General features: G+C 41.9%; 1 protein-coding gene across 1 annotated transcript; it reads left to right on the top strand.

The window, feature by feature from the left end:
• The first annotated feature begins 1546 nt into the window (after nucleotides 1-1546).
• Nucleotides 1547-12190, top strand: LOC122775395 (aryl hydrocarbon receptor nuclear translocator-like protein 1). The gene is made up of 19 exons (XM_044035239.1): nucleotides 1547-1676; nucleotides 4499-4638; nucleotides 4738-4800; nucleotides 5003-5159; nucleotides 5252-5272; nucleotides 5365-5397; nucleotides 5766-5795; nucleotides 5954-6111; nucleotides 6758-6837; nucleotides 7196-7288; nucleotides 8114-8231; nucleotides 8819-8968; nucleotides 9854-10100; nucleotides 10176-10282; nucleotides 10369-10519; nucleotides 10722-10801; nucleotides 11568-11676; nucleotides 11797-11890; nucleotides 12000-12190. The coding sequence occupies exons 3-19, from the start codon at nucleotides 4755-4757 to the stop codon at nucleotides 12159-12161; spliced, it is 1836 nt and encodes a 611-aa protein (XP_043891174.1). The 5' UTR covers nucleotides 1547-1676; nucleotides 4499-4638; nucleotides 4738-4754; the 3' UTR covers nucleotides 12162-12190.
• Nucleotides 12191-16438: the final 4248 nt, after the last annotated feature.

Genomic DNA, 16438 nt, shown 5'->3' with positions numbered 1-16438 from the left:
TTAGTGACGTTATTGATTTTATTTTGATGAACGTTTATTTGGTTTTATATTAATAATGTCAATAAAGTGTTGTCATAATTTAATAATTATATTTTATTAACTCACCCACGTCACTTGACTTTGGCCCTGTGAATCCAGAATAGATTAAAACGTGTTAGACTAAAATAAGACAAACACTTAAAAGATGAGAAATAAATTCAAAGCATCAGAGACATAAAGAAAGCATGAAGAATGACGGGAAATATATCGTCTCTGATGTTAATATAATCAAATAAGTTCTATATGAACAGCACAGGGTCAAGAGAGGAGATACATATTAATGATAAATAAATTATATATATATATAGTTGTCATGTTGTATATTTTTATTCTTGATGATGTCTAAATAAATAAATATAAATGATCAGTACATTTTACTGTGTGGATATTTTTTCTTTCACTGCCAGCAGAAACATTAAGTGCACAGGATCTAAATATAGCATAGGGAGAACAATTAGAGCAGAAGCCGTTTAGTCAAACTGGTTCAGTCAGTCAAACAAAAGCACAACTGACATAATGATCCTCTAACTGTTTTCTATTTAAAGACAAGTGTGTTTGTAAGTCAGAGCTTTTTGAGCATTTTGTAAAATTCGGCTTTTAAAATCCCTCATTTCACTTTAAATCAGTGACACAATGTGACCACATGAGGCAGCAGAGGGCCAGCAGCAAAATCACTGATTTTCTATGTGGACTTTGGTGTGGGGGAAATGTCTCTGAACGTTATACATCCACACTGTCCTAGCTCTTTTTCTGTTATGTAATTTCTCACTAGAATCTCAAGCTCTGACGTTTTGTCGCTGTAACAAGTGGATTTTCCTCAGTGTGGAGTCAATAAAGCTGAATTAACACACACATATATACACATGTTTGTGCTTCATGTATAGTGAGGACACTCATTGACAAAATGCATTCTCCAGCCCCTTACCTTAACCTTAACCATAACAATAACCATCACAACCATAAAACACCAACCCTACCACAGGTTCTTTTGGGCCTCACAAAGATACTCACGCACACACATATGTGGGTTATTTCCTATCTTAATTCAAGAGCATACACACACACACACACACACACACACACAGTTGTGTACAGCTACTCTTCTCAGGACTCTGTATTGCCTTTCATTCATTTTTTTCAGACTAAACAAAGTCTTACACTAACCATAAGTACAACCATAATAACAACTAACCCTAACCTTAACCTTAACCATAAGCACAATTCAAATCTTAGTCCTATACTCAACCAGTTCTTCAGAAATCAGGTTCTGCCTCATTAGGACCAGGTTTTGGTCTAAGGTGGCCTACTGGTCCCGACAAGGTCAGTGTTTATGACAGAAAACACACGCACACACACTCACGCGGGCAGTCTCTGCATTCCGCTCCTCCCTTGCTCTCATTGGTCAATCAGCACGCCTGTCACTCTCCTCCAGCCTGAGGTGGTTGCTGATTGGCTGCGGTGACGCCCACAGTGGCAAACCTGGCGCCATTGGCGGAGAAAGTAGGTTAGTGGTTCGACAGCCGTGACGGCGAAGAGAAACTGGGTCAGCGACCAGGAGTCGTTTATGTCACCACGCTGTGAGCTTCAGCTGCCGCTGCGGTCCCACACCAGCCGACCCTCTTCTCTGCGGACCTCAGGTGAGCTCACACCGCCGCCAAACACGACATGCCCGGAGACTCGTCGGTGTGTTCGCCGTCGATGTCACTGTGTTTTTCCCGGAGCAGGAGGAGGGGACGTTAGCTCTGACCGAGATAGCCACACTAGCTGCTGGATGCTAACGTCACAGCTAGCGTCTTTTATTAGCATCTCGATGCTGTCATCTTAGTTAGCTTCTATTAGCAGCAGCTTGATGTTCGTCAGGGTCTCCGCCCTCTTTTTTTTTTAGCCCGGCCAACCCTCACTGCTGCCCGGTACCCGCAGAATTCTGTGCCGGGGAGACTGTTGTCTCCGTGGGCTTGTGTAACGTGAACAGTGTAAACAGGCCTCGGTGTTTCTTCGACAGCAGCTCCACCTACACGCACGCACGCACGCACAGAAACACATATATACATACATACATATACACTGTGGTGAGGAAACACCGGCACACAATACTCAGTCTCCTGGGATTATGGTGACGGTGATAGAGATCAGTGTTATGGTCAAAGTGATAATATTGGGATTATGGTAACTGTGATATTGGGATTATGGTGACAGTGATAGATATCAGGGTCATGGTGAAAGTGATAATATTGGGATTATGGTGATGGATATTGGTATTATGGTAATGGTGATATCGGGATTATGGTGATAGATATTGGTATTATGGTGACGGTGATATCGGGATTATGGTGATCACTATAAAATATACATTAATGTAGGCCTGAACCAATTACTCAATTATTAATCAATAACTATGTTGATAATTGGATGTTTGATATTGCCTTTTTTTTTTTAGTGATATTCAAAATGCCGATATTGTCCAACACTTAGGCCCTGTGAGCACTGATCACCTCCCACCACAATACATGTTTGAATTCTAAATGACTAATTTCTCGCCTCAAGTGATCTGAAAACTTTGTTTCGGGACACAGAAAAATATTTATTTCAGGTTTATATTTCCTTTCTCTGTCTGCTGTGTTCCGACGAAAAGCATTCTGGGATACATGGCTTTACCAAGTACGCTCAAGTCACCACCGAGAACACTTCCGGATTAGGATTACTGCCACATTTGTGTTTTTGTGTTTTGTGTTCCTGCAGTTAATGACACTCTGGCTTTTCTATGAATATCATGTATAGCGTAACATTGTGACTGTCAAAATAAAGGCACTTCCTGTTCAACTGAATTTCCTCCGCCTGCTAATTCACAACCAAACATTTATTCACTCATTTTCAGGTTTAAGTTATTGGCTAAAAAACCGCTACAAACCGATATCACATACATAGGCCAATATCGGGCTGATATTGTCGGACATCCCTGTTTTTTCAAATAATTCAAACCAGTTTCTTAGATTTTTCAGCGTCTTAAATGTGACTGATAAATCAACTAATCGATTAATGGACAAAATAATTGACAGATTCATCGATTACGAAAATAATCTTCAGTTGCAGCTCTAGATTAATGATAAATGTAGAAGTGTATTTAACACAGGGAGATACAGTTAACACTTATGAATCTTTTGTATATAAAACAGAATTCCTACACACACACACACACAGAGTGAAGAAAACATTAACGTTTCTCTGTTTATTCACAACATAGAGAAAGCACAACTTTACCTCCTTCGCTTGAGCAGCGCCACCGCGAGGAGACGTGAGGTAGTGACGCCAAGCGAGTGAAACGGTTTATTTAGAGCGACTTCATTTATTCATTATAATATCGATATTTGCCCTGGTGTAGAGTTTATCATATCACACGAGGAAGGACGACGATATACAAACCCCTAGTAGAGGGCGCTATTGAGCTGCTGTTTTCGACATGAATGGTATTGGGGGATCTCAGCGTGTTTGTCAATATCTCTTAATACATTTTAAAGCCAATATCGTGCAGTCGATGATGCTATTGTTATTTTTACAGATGTGGACACAGGTTTGACCAGCAGGTGTCAGTGACGATCTATTCTGGATACTTCTCATCAGTGTGATTTATTTAATCTTTAAAGTGTTTTCAGTTTTGTTCAAATCTGGTTGACGGTCTTTTTATGAGGAAAGATCATGTGACTTCAGTGTGTTACGTAATGTTGTGGATGATTTATAATGGAGTGATTGTAGCTTTCATGACACATCAGAACATGATCAGTGATTTTAGTGTGAATTATATTAGTATTATTATTGTTACATTATTGTGTGTGTGTGTGTGTGTGTGTTAGCAACAGTAACCGGGCAGGTTCTGGTGACATGAGTCACAGTAGAACAGGAAGGTTCCTCCCTCCTTCAGTAATCATAATTTATATAGACACTCTGAATACTCACTTCATAGTGAACAGATGAAATATTGTGCTGTGATTGAATCTCATTATTGATCAGGATCAATAAAGTGATCAGTGTCTGGCTGCTTGTATGTGACAGCCTGACTCACTGGTGGAGGATTTAAATGGAGGCTCCTGCAGCGAGAGTGCAGAGACTGACTGACCCACTTTCAGCCTCTTTCATCATGACACAGTGGTTTTTTTCGTATCCTTCTTTGCTCGCCCACAGTTCTGTCCCAGAACAGAATGCTGAGTCGTGTCTACAATGTCTTTAAGAACACATTCACGTCTTTATCTCACTGTGAGACCGACTTTTCCAACAGGAAACTGAAGTTTGTAAACCACTCACTCTCCCACACCAAACCTCAGAGAGAGTGAGTGAAACGGCTCCGGCTCCAACATCTGAATACATTCACACTGATGCAGTTTAAAGTGTTTAAAGTGTTTAAAGTGAACTTTCAGCCTATGATTAAAACCTTGTCATGTCTCGGCCTGTCTCCCTGTGTCCTCAGAGGTTTTGTCGCAGCTGCTCGGGAATCACACGTCATGAGTGTAAAGTGACGACATCGTCCTCGTGCTCTGACTCAGCAATTTCAAACTTGAGCACATCTGAAGAAGAAGAAGAGGACGACAAGAGCAGTGACATACACAGGTACCTGCTCTCAACTCAGAGACTTCATCATCATCATCATCATCATGTTTTCCTGCTCACTGTGTGTGTGTGTGTGTGTGTGTGTGTGTGTGTATACAGTTGAGGCTCACGTGTGAATGGAAGGAGATGATTTCAACACAGAGGCAGTGATGAACATCTGTGGTGAGTGTGTCGTCATATCAACCTGCAACAATTATTCAATGAATCCATTGCTGAACTGTATTTTGATAATCGATCAGTTTTTCGGCCTCTGAAATGTGAATATTTTCTGCCTTTTTTGCTCCATATAACAAAAATGATTAAAGCCGAATCATATGTGACTGACTGACTCACTCAGTGTGTTGTTGATGGTTAAAAACCACAGATGACCTGATGGCTGACCAGAGGATGGACATCTCTTCTACCATGACTGACTTCATGTCTCCAAACTCCACTGAGCTGATCTCCTCGTCCATCAGCAGCAGCAGCACCACGGCCATGGACTTCACCAGGAAGAGGAAGGGCAGCTCCACTGACTACCAGTGAGACACAGGGACACACAGGAAACATGTTGTACAACATAATCACTTGAATCACGACTGATAAATTAATCAATATGTTTTTTTTTCCTCAGGATTGATGGATTCTCTTTTGAGTAAGTTTAATCAATGCTCTTTACTCATTATTGATACAGATCAACTTGAACTTGAATTGATGATCGATTGATAATTTTGTTCTTGTGCTCAGTGACATGGATCCAGACAAAGACAAACTGGGCAGGTGAGAAACCACTGTTACCATGGCAACACATCTTTTATACCTGTGACACAGCACATTTCATACCCGTGAGACAGCACGTTTTATGCCCATGACACGGCACATTTTGTACCTGTGACTCATTTTATACCTGTGACTCAGCCCATTTTATATCTGCGACTCGGCACATTTTATACCCGCGACTCGGCCCTTTTTACCCGACTTGGCACTTTTTTACCTGTGACTTGGCACTTTTTTTTTACCCGTGACTCGGCACATTTGATACCTGTGACTCGGCACATTTTACCATCAGATCACGATTGAATTGAACAGTTTACTTCAGTCACAAACAAACACCGTCTCATCACCAGTTTCTGTTTCTTTCTTTGTAGTGACCAACAGGGCCGGATCAAGAACGCCAGGTAAACACTGATGCGGAGTTTTTGAACTGAAGCCAGTTTTTCCTTCATCTCATTGACACACGGAGTTGGTCCAGCAGAGGGCGCCACCTGGTCAAACACATTCTGCCATTTTTGTGTTATATGTGAGTGACTCACAGGCCGTGTCATGTCCTCCACAGAGAGGCTCACAGTCAGATCGAGAAACGGCGTCGGGACAAGATGAACAGCTTCATCGACGAGCTGGCGTCGCTGGTGCCCACCTGCAACGCCATGTCCCGGAAACTGGACAAACTGACGGTGCTGCGTATGGCAGTGCAGCACATGAAGACGCTCCGAGGTCAGCCAAATACTGTATATATGAATCAGAGTCTCAACATTAATGTCATGAGTTTTTTTTTTTTTTTTTGGTTTCAAAACAATAAAACAAGAGAAAAGACTAAATTCATTTAAAAAGTAAAAAAAAGATAGAAATTAAGATTTTTGGAAACTATGTGACTGTTGTGTTTCCTCTTGTTTCTTCTTCTTTGTTATTGTTTCTTCTCGTTTCCTCTTGTTGACTCTTGACTCCTCTCGTTGACTCTTGACTCCTCTCGTTGACTCTTGACTCCTCTCGTTGACTCTTGACGCCTCTCGTTGACTCTTGACGCTTCTTGTTGACTCCTCTTGTTGACTCTTGACTCCTCTTGTTTCCTCGCTGACTTTGTTTACTCTCGACTCTTGTTTACTCTTGTTGACTCTCGCTGACTTTTGTTTCTTCCTCGACTCTTGTTTCCTTGACTGACTCTGTCTGACTCCTGACTCTTGACTCCTCTCGCTGACTCCTCCTTGTTGACTCCTTGACTCCTCTCGTCTCCTCTCCTTGACTCTTCTCTTCCTTTCTTGTTTCTCGTTGACTCTTGTTGATTTTCATTTCTTCTCGTTGACTCTTGTTGATTTTCGTTTCTTCTCGTTGACTCTTGTTGATTCTTGTTTACTGTGTGCAGGAGCAGCTAATCCGTACACTGAGGCCAACTACAAACCTTCCTTCCTGTCAGACGATGAACTCAAGCACCTGATACTGAGGGTGAGTGACAGACAAAACTATAACCATATTTTGATAGTCAATCACTTTATTAATTTTCAACTGTTTCTTTGATTTTTCAGCTTCTTAAATGTGAATGTGTTCTGGTTTCTTTTCTCTATAAAACAAAGACATAATTCAATAACAAGATGTTAGACAACATTATCATTTCCAGACTGTTTTCTCTTGTTTTATTTAGACTTTTCCAACAGGAAACTGACGTCTGTAAACCTCACTCTCCCACACCAAACCTCATAGAGAAAACCAGTGATTTTAGCTGGCGGGGACACAGGAGCTGCTGTAGATGTGAAAGTAGATGATGGTGATTATTGATTGCAGTGTTTTGTGTGTGACGGTGCAGGCTGCTGATGGCTTCCTGTTTGTGGTTGGATGTGACCGTGGAAAAATTCTCTTTGTCTCTGAATCAGTCTACAAGATCCTCAACTACAGCCAGGTACGTGAATGTTTGCCTTCTTACCTGCGTTACTTTACTGGATCAGTGTGTCGAGGACATTAATCCCCACTCTAACTCATTTATATCAGGGCTGGTCAACATTTGGATATTATGTCAATATATATATGGTGACATGATAATCCCAATTATTTGTGTTACAGCAGAATGTGACCATATTCATAGTCAATGTCATTGTTTGTAACACACATAAATATCGTTCATGCAAAGAAATAAAGTAGATATTCCCTGAAATGAAAGGTAATCATTTGAAGATCATGTAATAAAGATCATGAACAGTAGATTGTATTTATTTTAATTTAATTTACAGTGTGTTGACAGTGTCGTTTACAGTGTAGTTTGCAGTGTTGTTTACGGTGTAGTTTACCATCTAGTTTGCAGTGTAGTTTACAGCAGGGGTTCTTAACCTTTTTGAACGTGGCAGAAACATTCTGCTCTGTTCATTCATTCATTCTTTTTCTTCTTCTTCTTTGTGTTTTCTGTTTCCATGGTTTCTCATGATGGTTGGTTGCACTGCCTGCGCGCAGCCAATGGGCGTCTTATACGTCATCACGTAGCATCACGACAGTGTTCAGTATGTAGTCAGTACTGCCCAGGGAGCGAGAACAGTAGAGCAGCTCTGACTGACGTGATTGCCTCATGCCAAAATGATTTTTAACTTTTAATTTTAATTTTTGGCGGGTGTTAATTTAGAACCCTGATTATATCCATATATATGTCCTCTATATTCTGATACATGAGATGTTGTGTGATGAGATTTCTTCCCTTGTAGCCCCGCCCTGTATTCAGTTCTTCTGTTCTCCTCAGAACGACCTGATTGGCCAGAGCCTTTTTGACTACCTTCACCCCAAGGACATCGCCAAGGTCAAAGAGCAGCTGTCCTCCTCCGACACGGCGCCCCGTGAGAGGCTCATTGACGCTAAAAGTAAGCATCACCTGAAGCGACAGGTTCTCTCATGGCGTCGCTAAAAATCCACTGTTCTGTGACCTGTTAGGCACACACACACACACACACACACCATCACCGTAACTCTTAGACCGTCTGTGATATCTAGAAAATTGAAAAACTATGGACTGGCGATCTTTCCAGGGTGTGGCTCCGCCTCTCGCCCTATGTCAGCTGAGATTGAACACCCCCCCATTACCCTAATGTGGGGGATGAAGCTTGAGAAGATGGATGGTAGTAGAGAAGTGGAGCTTTGTGCTCATATACTTGTCATTACAGTAGAATCTCAGGACTTCAGAGGAACGAGCGTGCAATCACAGACAAGATACAGCGGCGCGTCACATATCTGTGACGTCAGCTTCTCAGGACTGTGATTCCTAAACGGTTGAATAAAGGCCAGATATCAGAAGTATTCACTCACTGAACATTTTCTGAAAATTCAGAACAACTCCATCTATGTAAGTCAAGCAGACAGTTTAGACTGCAACTTTAACCTCAAGTCTTGTGTGTGTGTGTGTGTGTGTGTGTGTGTGTGTGTGTGTGTGTGCGTGTGTGCGCGCGTGCAGCTGGTCTTCCAGTGAAGACAGACATCACCCCGGGTCCGTCTCGTCTCTGTTCTGGAGCCAGACGCTCGTTTTTCTGCAGGATGAAGTGCAACAGACCTTCAGTCAAAGTAGAAGACAAAGACTTTCCCTCCACTTGCTCAAAGAAGAAAGGTCTGTCTCACAAGTGTCTCCTTCACACAACACAGCAATTCCACCTGAAGTGTGATATTTTTTTTTTATCAGGTACTCACATGTAGTCAGCGCTGGCTGTGCTGTGAGCGCCCCCTGCTGCTCAGAACAAGCCTGAAACACAGAGACTCACTCTGTGAACATGTGTCTGCCAGCAGAGACTCAAGGGAAGACACTGAGGTCACTGAACATCAGTTTATACATGATCACGTCTTTATTTCACTGTTACACACTCACTGAGGTCAATCTGAACGTTTGATTTCAAATAGTGAAGTGACTAAATGTGGTCTTTGGTGTGGGAGAGTGAGTGGTTTACAAAGGTCTGCCTCATAGTGAAGCATTTGATCCTTTACTGGATTATTTTACAGAGTGTAACATAAAAATATGTCTGGGTCTAAAATTCAGAAATGTGAAAATCCTTTGTAGTGTTTTCCATGGTCCTCACAGCAGGGGGCGATGTCCTTCTCAGGTTATCACTGTTCATTTCCTCTTCTTCTTTTTTATTAACCTGTTCTGTCCAGCACCCAGGACATGTAATATGGCTGACTGCATGCCTTGTGGTGTCGGACAGATTTGTTATGCGCAGGGCGAGTCTGTGACACTCGGAACTGCAGTATTTTTATTTATTTGTTTTATGATTATGTGTTGTGGGCAGGGGGACAGGGAGTGGACTGACAAGGGGAGGGGGAGTGAGCGGGAGGAGGGAGGGGGGTGGGGTGAGAGAGAGAGAGCTAGGTGGACAACAGTATAATGCATGGGTTAGTAACATTGAATTGAAATTATATAAAATAGACAGAACATATTTGATAAGACAGAACATAGACAACTGTAGAATGTTCACTTCCTCTTCTGCCTCTTGTTCCACAGCTGACCGTAAGAGCTTCTGCACCATCCACAGCACAGGTTACCTGAAGAGTTGGCCTCCCACTAAAATGGGTCTGGACGAGGACAACGAGCCTGATAACGAAGGCTGTAACCTGAGCTGCCTGGTGGCCATCGGCCGCCTGCACCCCCACATCGTCCCCCAGCCCAGCCTGGCTGACATCAGGGTCAAAGCCACAGAGTATGTGTCCCGACACGCCATCGACGGCAAGTTCGTCTTTGTGGACCAGAGGTGAGACACGGTCTGGGTTGGAGTGTGTGTGTGTGTACACGTACTGTTTGTTTACTGTGTGTCGTGTTCCTGCAGAGCCACAGCCATCCTGGCCTACCTGCCTCAGGAGCTGCTGGGAACGTCCTTCTATGAGTATTTCCACCAGGACGACATTGCTCACCTGGCTGAGTGTCACAGACAAGGTGAGTGTGCACGCACGCACGCACGCACGCACGCACGCACGCACGCACGCACGCACTAACGTCTGTGTTGTTGTTGATGACATCAGTGCTGCAGATGAGAGAGAAGATCAACACCAACTGTTACAAGTTCAAGATTAAAGACGGTTCTTTCATCACACTGAGGAGCCGCTGGTTCAGCTTCATGAACCCGTGGACCAAAGAGGTGGAGTACATCGTCTCCACCAACACTGTGGTGTCGTAAGTACACAACACACACTCACACAGTGACACACACTCGGACACAAAACCATCAGATCAGAAAACAAAGATTTTGAACTTTATTTGAGAAACAATGTCTCTCACATTTTTCCTCATCACATTTAAGCTCAAAGCTTACATGTGGGTCAAAGGTCAAAGGTTGTGATAACTCTTCTCACGTCTCGTCTTTGTGTGTGCACAGGTGTCCAATGATGGAAGGATCAGATTATCCTCAATCTGCTGCTTCACCTCAGAGCATGGACAGTGTTCTCACCTCAGAGGGTCAGTCACTAACTAACTACTGTTCACTACTGCTAACTACGGTTCACTGCTTCTAACTACTGTTCACTACTTCTAACTCTTCTTCACTTCTGCTAACTACTGTTCACTATTGCTAACTATTCTCCACTGCTTCTAACTACTGTTCACTACTGCTAACTATTCTCCACTGCTTCTAACTACTGTTCACTACTGCTAACTATTCTCCACTGCTTCTAACTACTGTTCACTACTGCTCACTACTGCTAACTACGGTTCACTGCTTCTAACTACTGCTCACTACTGCTAACTGTTCTTCACTACTGCTAACTGCTGTTCACTGCTGCTAACTATTCACTACTGCTAACTACTCTTCCCTATTGTTCATTACTGCTAACTACTCTTCACTACTACTCACTACCGCTAACTACTGTTCACTACTGTTCATTACTGCTAACTACTGTTCACTACGGCTAACTACTGTTTACTACTACTCACTACCGCTTATTACTGTTCACTACTACTCACTACCGCTAACTACTGTTCTTTACTGCTAACTATTGTCATAAATGGTAAGTCACCTGCTACACTCACTGTTACCCTGGAGCTAATGCTAAGCTAACTACTATCATTAAGCCAATGCTAAGCTAACTACATTCAGATGAAGGTGTGACAGTGACACACAGGTCACATGTCCTTGGACAGTTTTAGCCCCACCCTCCTCTCCTTCACCCGTGACTTTTTCGAGCATTACTGAAACAAAATGTCTTTGCTCTGATTGGACGGTCAGGTGGTGGGAGGCGGGCTCTGCAGACGGTGCCAGGAATCCCAGGCGGCACGAGAGCAGGAGCTGGGAAGATCGGACGCATGATCGCGGAGGAGGTGATGGAGATCCAGAGGTGAGGGGAGTGGCTTGTTGTCACGACAACGCTGATCTCAATCAGTTAAAGAGATTAGATTCACAGAAAAAAACAGTGATTTTAATGATTGTTTTACTGACACTAAATTGTGTGTGTCAGGATCAGAGGCTCCTCCCCCTCCAGTTGTGGCTCCAGTCCTCTGAACATCACCAGCACACCTCCACCTGACACCTGCTCACCAGGGGGCAAGAAGGTCTTACACACACACTCATCACACCTCACATACTGACAATGTTACCCATGATCCTTCAGTGACTGGAGAGTTCACATGGAAACTGATCTGTGTGCGTGTGTGTGTGCAGATTCAGAATGGAGGAACACCTGAGCTGCCGAGCACTGGAATCATCCCTGGACCTGATTCTGTTGGGTATCCATACTCAAACCAGTCCATCATGAGTGAGTCTCTCTCTCTCTCTCTCTCTCTCTCTCTCTCTCTCTCTCACCAATCAGGTGTTGGCATCTAGAGAGGGAGTGGGCGGGGCAGAAAGAAAATATGTATGTCACTGTCACACTTTACTGTAGTAGTTAGTAGTTAACTGTTAACAATGCCTCATCTCCAAAGTGAGGAATTTGAATTTTTCTGGCTTATGCACTTCTAAGTGAGGTGGAGGAAAATATTATGTTGTTTAATAATTAGCTTTACACAGTAAATCTGTATATTTCTCTTTTTCTATTTTTTAATTAGACACACCATACATTAATCCAAAATTAAAGGAGTCACTTAAAAGCACATAATGCGTTACTGCTGCTCTGTGTCTCTCCATCAAAACAATTACAGAAGACATAGTTATTTACTTAGGAGGATCATGCAGCTGGCTAGCTGTAATACAGAAGAGTTACAGGAGGGTGACCCTCATGTCGAGCATAAAGTGTTAGAATATGAATGAATGAATGAATGAATGAATGAAACGAATCATGGTGGTGGAAGACAAGAGAAAAAAAAAAGAAAAGCTTAAGAAACTGTAAAGTAAATTGTAAATGTGCCAAACTCTGGAACTTAGTTTCACAGTTAAGAACAAGCAGCAAAGGTCAGAGGAGGTAAGACACGTGTAAGCAGTCACTGCACATGATGTGTTGGTTGCAATACGAATACATGCTGTGTTCAATTAAAGATGGAAAATAGCGCCAGCACTAATATAAGAGACACTTTCTGTGTATTGTGTCCGAGGTGGTGAAGAAGAGACAGAACCGAAGCAGCAGCGATTAGTCCAGCAAACTCCAGCGAGGACAGAAGGGCTTGATTTATGTTTGAGAGCAATGGGACTTGTTAGTAGAGAGGGAGGGGAACAATTTAACTTTATTTAATATGATGTAGTGTTTTTAGAGAACAACTCAATAAAGTCACACCCTGGAAAATGAAAAAAAAGTATGAAAAGATTTGTATGCAGTTATTTTCTAAAAGCACCATTAAAATCAGAAAAATGCATGTGTGGTTTTACGAACACTGTGTAGACCTGTGATCATGTGAGTGAGCCAGAGAGAGAGAGTGGGTCTGGTCAGCTCATCTGGTCAGGGTAGGAGGCTGATTAAGGTATTATTTTTATGTCTCAAATGGCACTAATTCACTCTCATAATCAGTGATCTATACTCTATATTGAATTTGCGGTTAATAATAGCCTGAAAATTAACAAGAAAATATGACTTTGACATGATGTGGTCCACCAGAATACTGACCTCTTAGGGAAATATGACTGGAAGTTGTGGACTTCGCTTGGCTGTATATGTACCTGCCACGATTTACAGTAAAAGGTCACACCAGTCAAAGAGGATTCATTGTGCAAAACGTTAAAACGGATTGTCAGGTCACGACTCCCGCTGAGAGGCTCCAACACAGCAGGTGATAAAATGGAATGCCTGCAGACAAATTTACAGTGTCGACACAGTGAGACTTTGAATACATGTCAGTGCAGATCAATCACAGCAAAAAAACCAAATAAGCCAAACAGAATTGTGCATCTTACAAACAATTAGAGAGGCACAGAAACACGATTTGCAGTTCGGTTACCTTACATTATTCAGACTCTACTGAGGTGTTTCTGCAGGGGTTGCCCAAGGGATTTAGGATGAGAGTTGGTGCAAGTATAAAGACAATGTGGTATAAGTGGTGTCATTTGACCAGAGGAAGTGCACTAAGTTATCTTGTTAATGTGTGCAAATGAGCTACTAAGGAAACCATTTCATTCAGTTATGCTCTAATAATGTGCGAGCTATTCTTCTAAGTTTGTAATATTGTCTTACATGGATAGCAGTAAAAGGGGGGGGGAAAAAAAATGAACAGAGAAAACGCTTGAAGCTTCAGCACATTAGCAGTGACGCTATTTGCCATCTTCATTAGCATGTCTCTGGTAATAGCTAGTGCAGATTACAATACACTTGTTTTATTTTATTTTATATTTGTTATTTTCCATTTGATGATATGAGACTTTATTCCCACCCTCACTGTGATGCATGTGCATTTGAATTAATACAAACCTGCCCATACACTATGTCGCCATGCACAAATTACAACACAGCATATGTTCAGAAATCTTATGCAAACACATATCACGCCCCCACACACATTTACATGCATCCATCAGCTAATCTTAGTCTCTGTGCACTGGGGATTATATATGCATGTTTACATTTTTTAAAAGGCATGTGGATGCAAGACACCTCTGAGCTGTGTTCTGAGCAAAACATACATTCATTTTCTGTTTTAAGAAAATGATTATGGATATTAACTAAGTGCCTGTCTAATATTAAGACAAGCCTTTGTATATGCAAGTAGTAATATGCAACACACAGTTTTTGGGGTTTTTCTTTTGACAAAACTGTCTCTTTTGCTCTTGTTTCCATAAGTATAAACATTACACCCATTCCATTTAATTTTCTATGAACCAAGTTCCTTCACAGTCCACTATATTTTTTGTCCCCATTCCAGTTCCCTCCATCCCTTTCCATTTCACTTAATTGAATTATGATTATGATATGTACGATTATCTTCCCCTCTCTTACTCCTACTGTCAACCATGTTTCTCTTTCTCCACCCAGTCTCTACATCGAGATGAGGAGGCGCTGAGGCATGCAAAGGCACAGGCTGGGCTCGGCTGTGGGTCGTAATGATGGTGCTGGTTTCTATAAAAAGCCTGGCAGGCAGCTGAATCGATATCTCCTGTTGTCAAATTGCACGTTACCCAGAGAGAGCGACAGAGGATCTTGAGATTCAACTGGCTGATGCACTTGTCTGTGCTCTGCATGTCCATGTGGGCTTCTTAAATCTGTGTGATTCTGGAGTAGAAGTGCATGTCCCCTGGCAGACTTGGCCACAGCAGGACCTTGTACTAGACGCACTTAATTCTTTGGAGCAGAAAATCTCTCTGGGCTCGTCATTGTGGCAGTTGACAAACAGCTCAGCTCTGCTTTTGTCAAGCCTGAAACACAAACACACACCAATGTAACTTGTTATAGTTTTTTTTTTTTTATCGTCTTATTGTCTATATTTTTCTATATTGTACATTCACAGATGTGAAAAGGGGTGTTTTTTAATATTACCTTTATCTTCACTGTCTTTGCTGCTGTGACACTGTACAATTCTACAACTGTACAATGACAATTTCCCCCATTGCGGGACTAATAAAGGACAATCTAAAACTATTTATGGCCTGTATTATCTTAATACAAGGCACAAATGTATAAATATGTGTTTGCACATTTAGATTGGCCTCTGTGTTCTGCTTTTCCTGGTATGTAAAGGCAAGGGCTTCTCAGTTAACTTTGCTGGAAATCTTGCTTTGTAGAGAATTCACTCAAGCACAGCGAGCCATGTGTGATCATCATGCTCGATAGAGATGCCGATGATGTTGACACGCTCTGTGGCATTTGTATGCAAAAAGGAAAATATATCCATCACTCCAAACAAACAAATTGAATACAAACAGCAAAGGTTTTCTTTGTTGCTTGCAGCTACAATCCCCTCTGCTACATGGACACATACATGCACATGTATGTGGATTGTACAAACGTTATGTAATAAACTTCATACTTATCGTATACAACCATACAACACAGACAGTATCTTGCTTGTGTAGCCCAAGGACACTGCAAAGTGCTTGTGCAACATGCATACTATTTTAATGCTGCTGCCGTTTACAATGTGCACCATGGTAGTTTACTGTGACATACTTCACAATGCTACCTTTGCACCTATTTTAATGAAGAAAATAGCTAAAGCCCGATTTGGAAAAATGTATACTATTTGACCCAGAAGATAAAATCATAAGCTATGTTATGTAGCTATGATCTTTTGGTCTTTTGGCTTCTCTCTTTAGTGGTTGCCCCAGTGGTTACACCAACTGTCCTCATGTCCTCCTTCACAACATCCATGATCCAACTATGGTCTTCCTCTTTTCCACCTGCTTGACATCTTCAAAATCCTTTGTCCAGTATAATTAGAATCACTCATACACATGACCAAACCATCTTAACCATGCCTCGCTTACTTTATCTCCACGATCCAACTACTACTATTTTAAAAAAAATCCCTGAAAAGATTAAAAAAAAAAGTGCACAGTTCATTTATGTTTCAGTCTCATGATTGGTTGACGGCATGCTACTAACCTCACTAAAAGTCAATACAATTGATTTGGAATTCTACAAAACCCTCTATTTTACAACAGCGATGGGGATTATTACTCCATAAATGGTTCCTAAAAGATAAAAATCACAAACATTCATAAGGCTCAATTACCAGAGTGGGAAC

Source organism: Solea senegalensis, linkage group LG10, assembly GCF_019176455.1.
Source record: "Solea senegalensis isolate Sse05_10M linkage group LG10, IFAPA_SoseM_1, whole genome shotgun sequence".
Taxonomy (NCBI): domain Eukaryota; kingdom Metazoa; phylum Chordata; class Actinopteri; order Pleuronectiformes; family Soleidae; genus Solea; species Solea senegalensis.
This window is presented reverse-complemented; position numbering and strand designations above follow the sequence as displayed.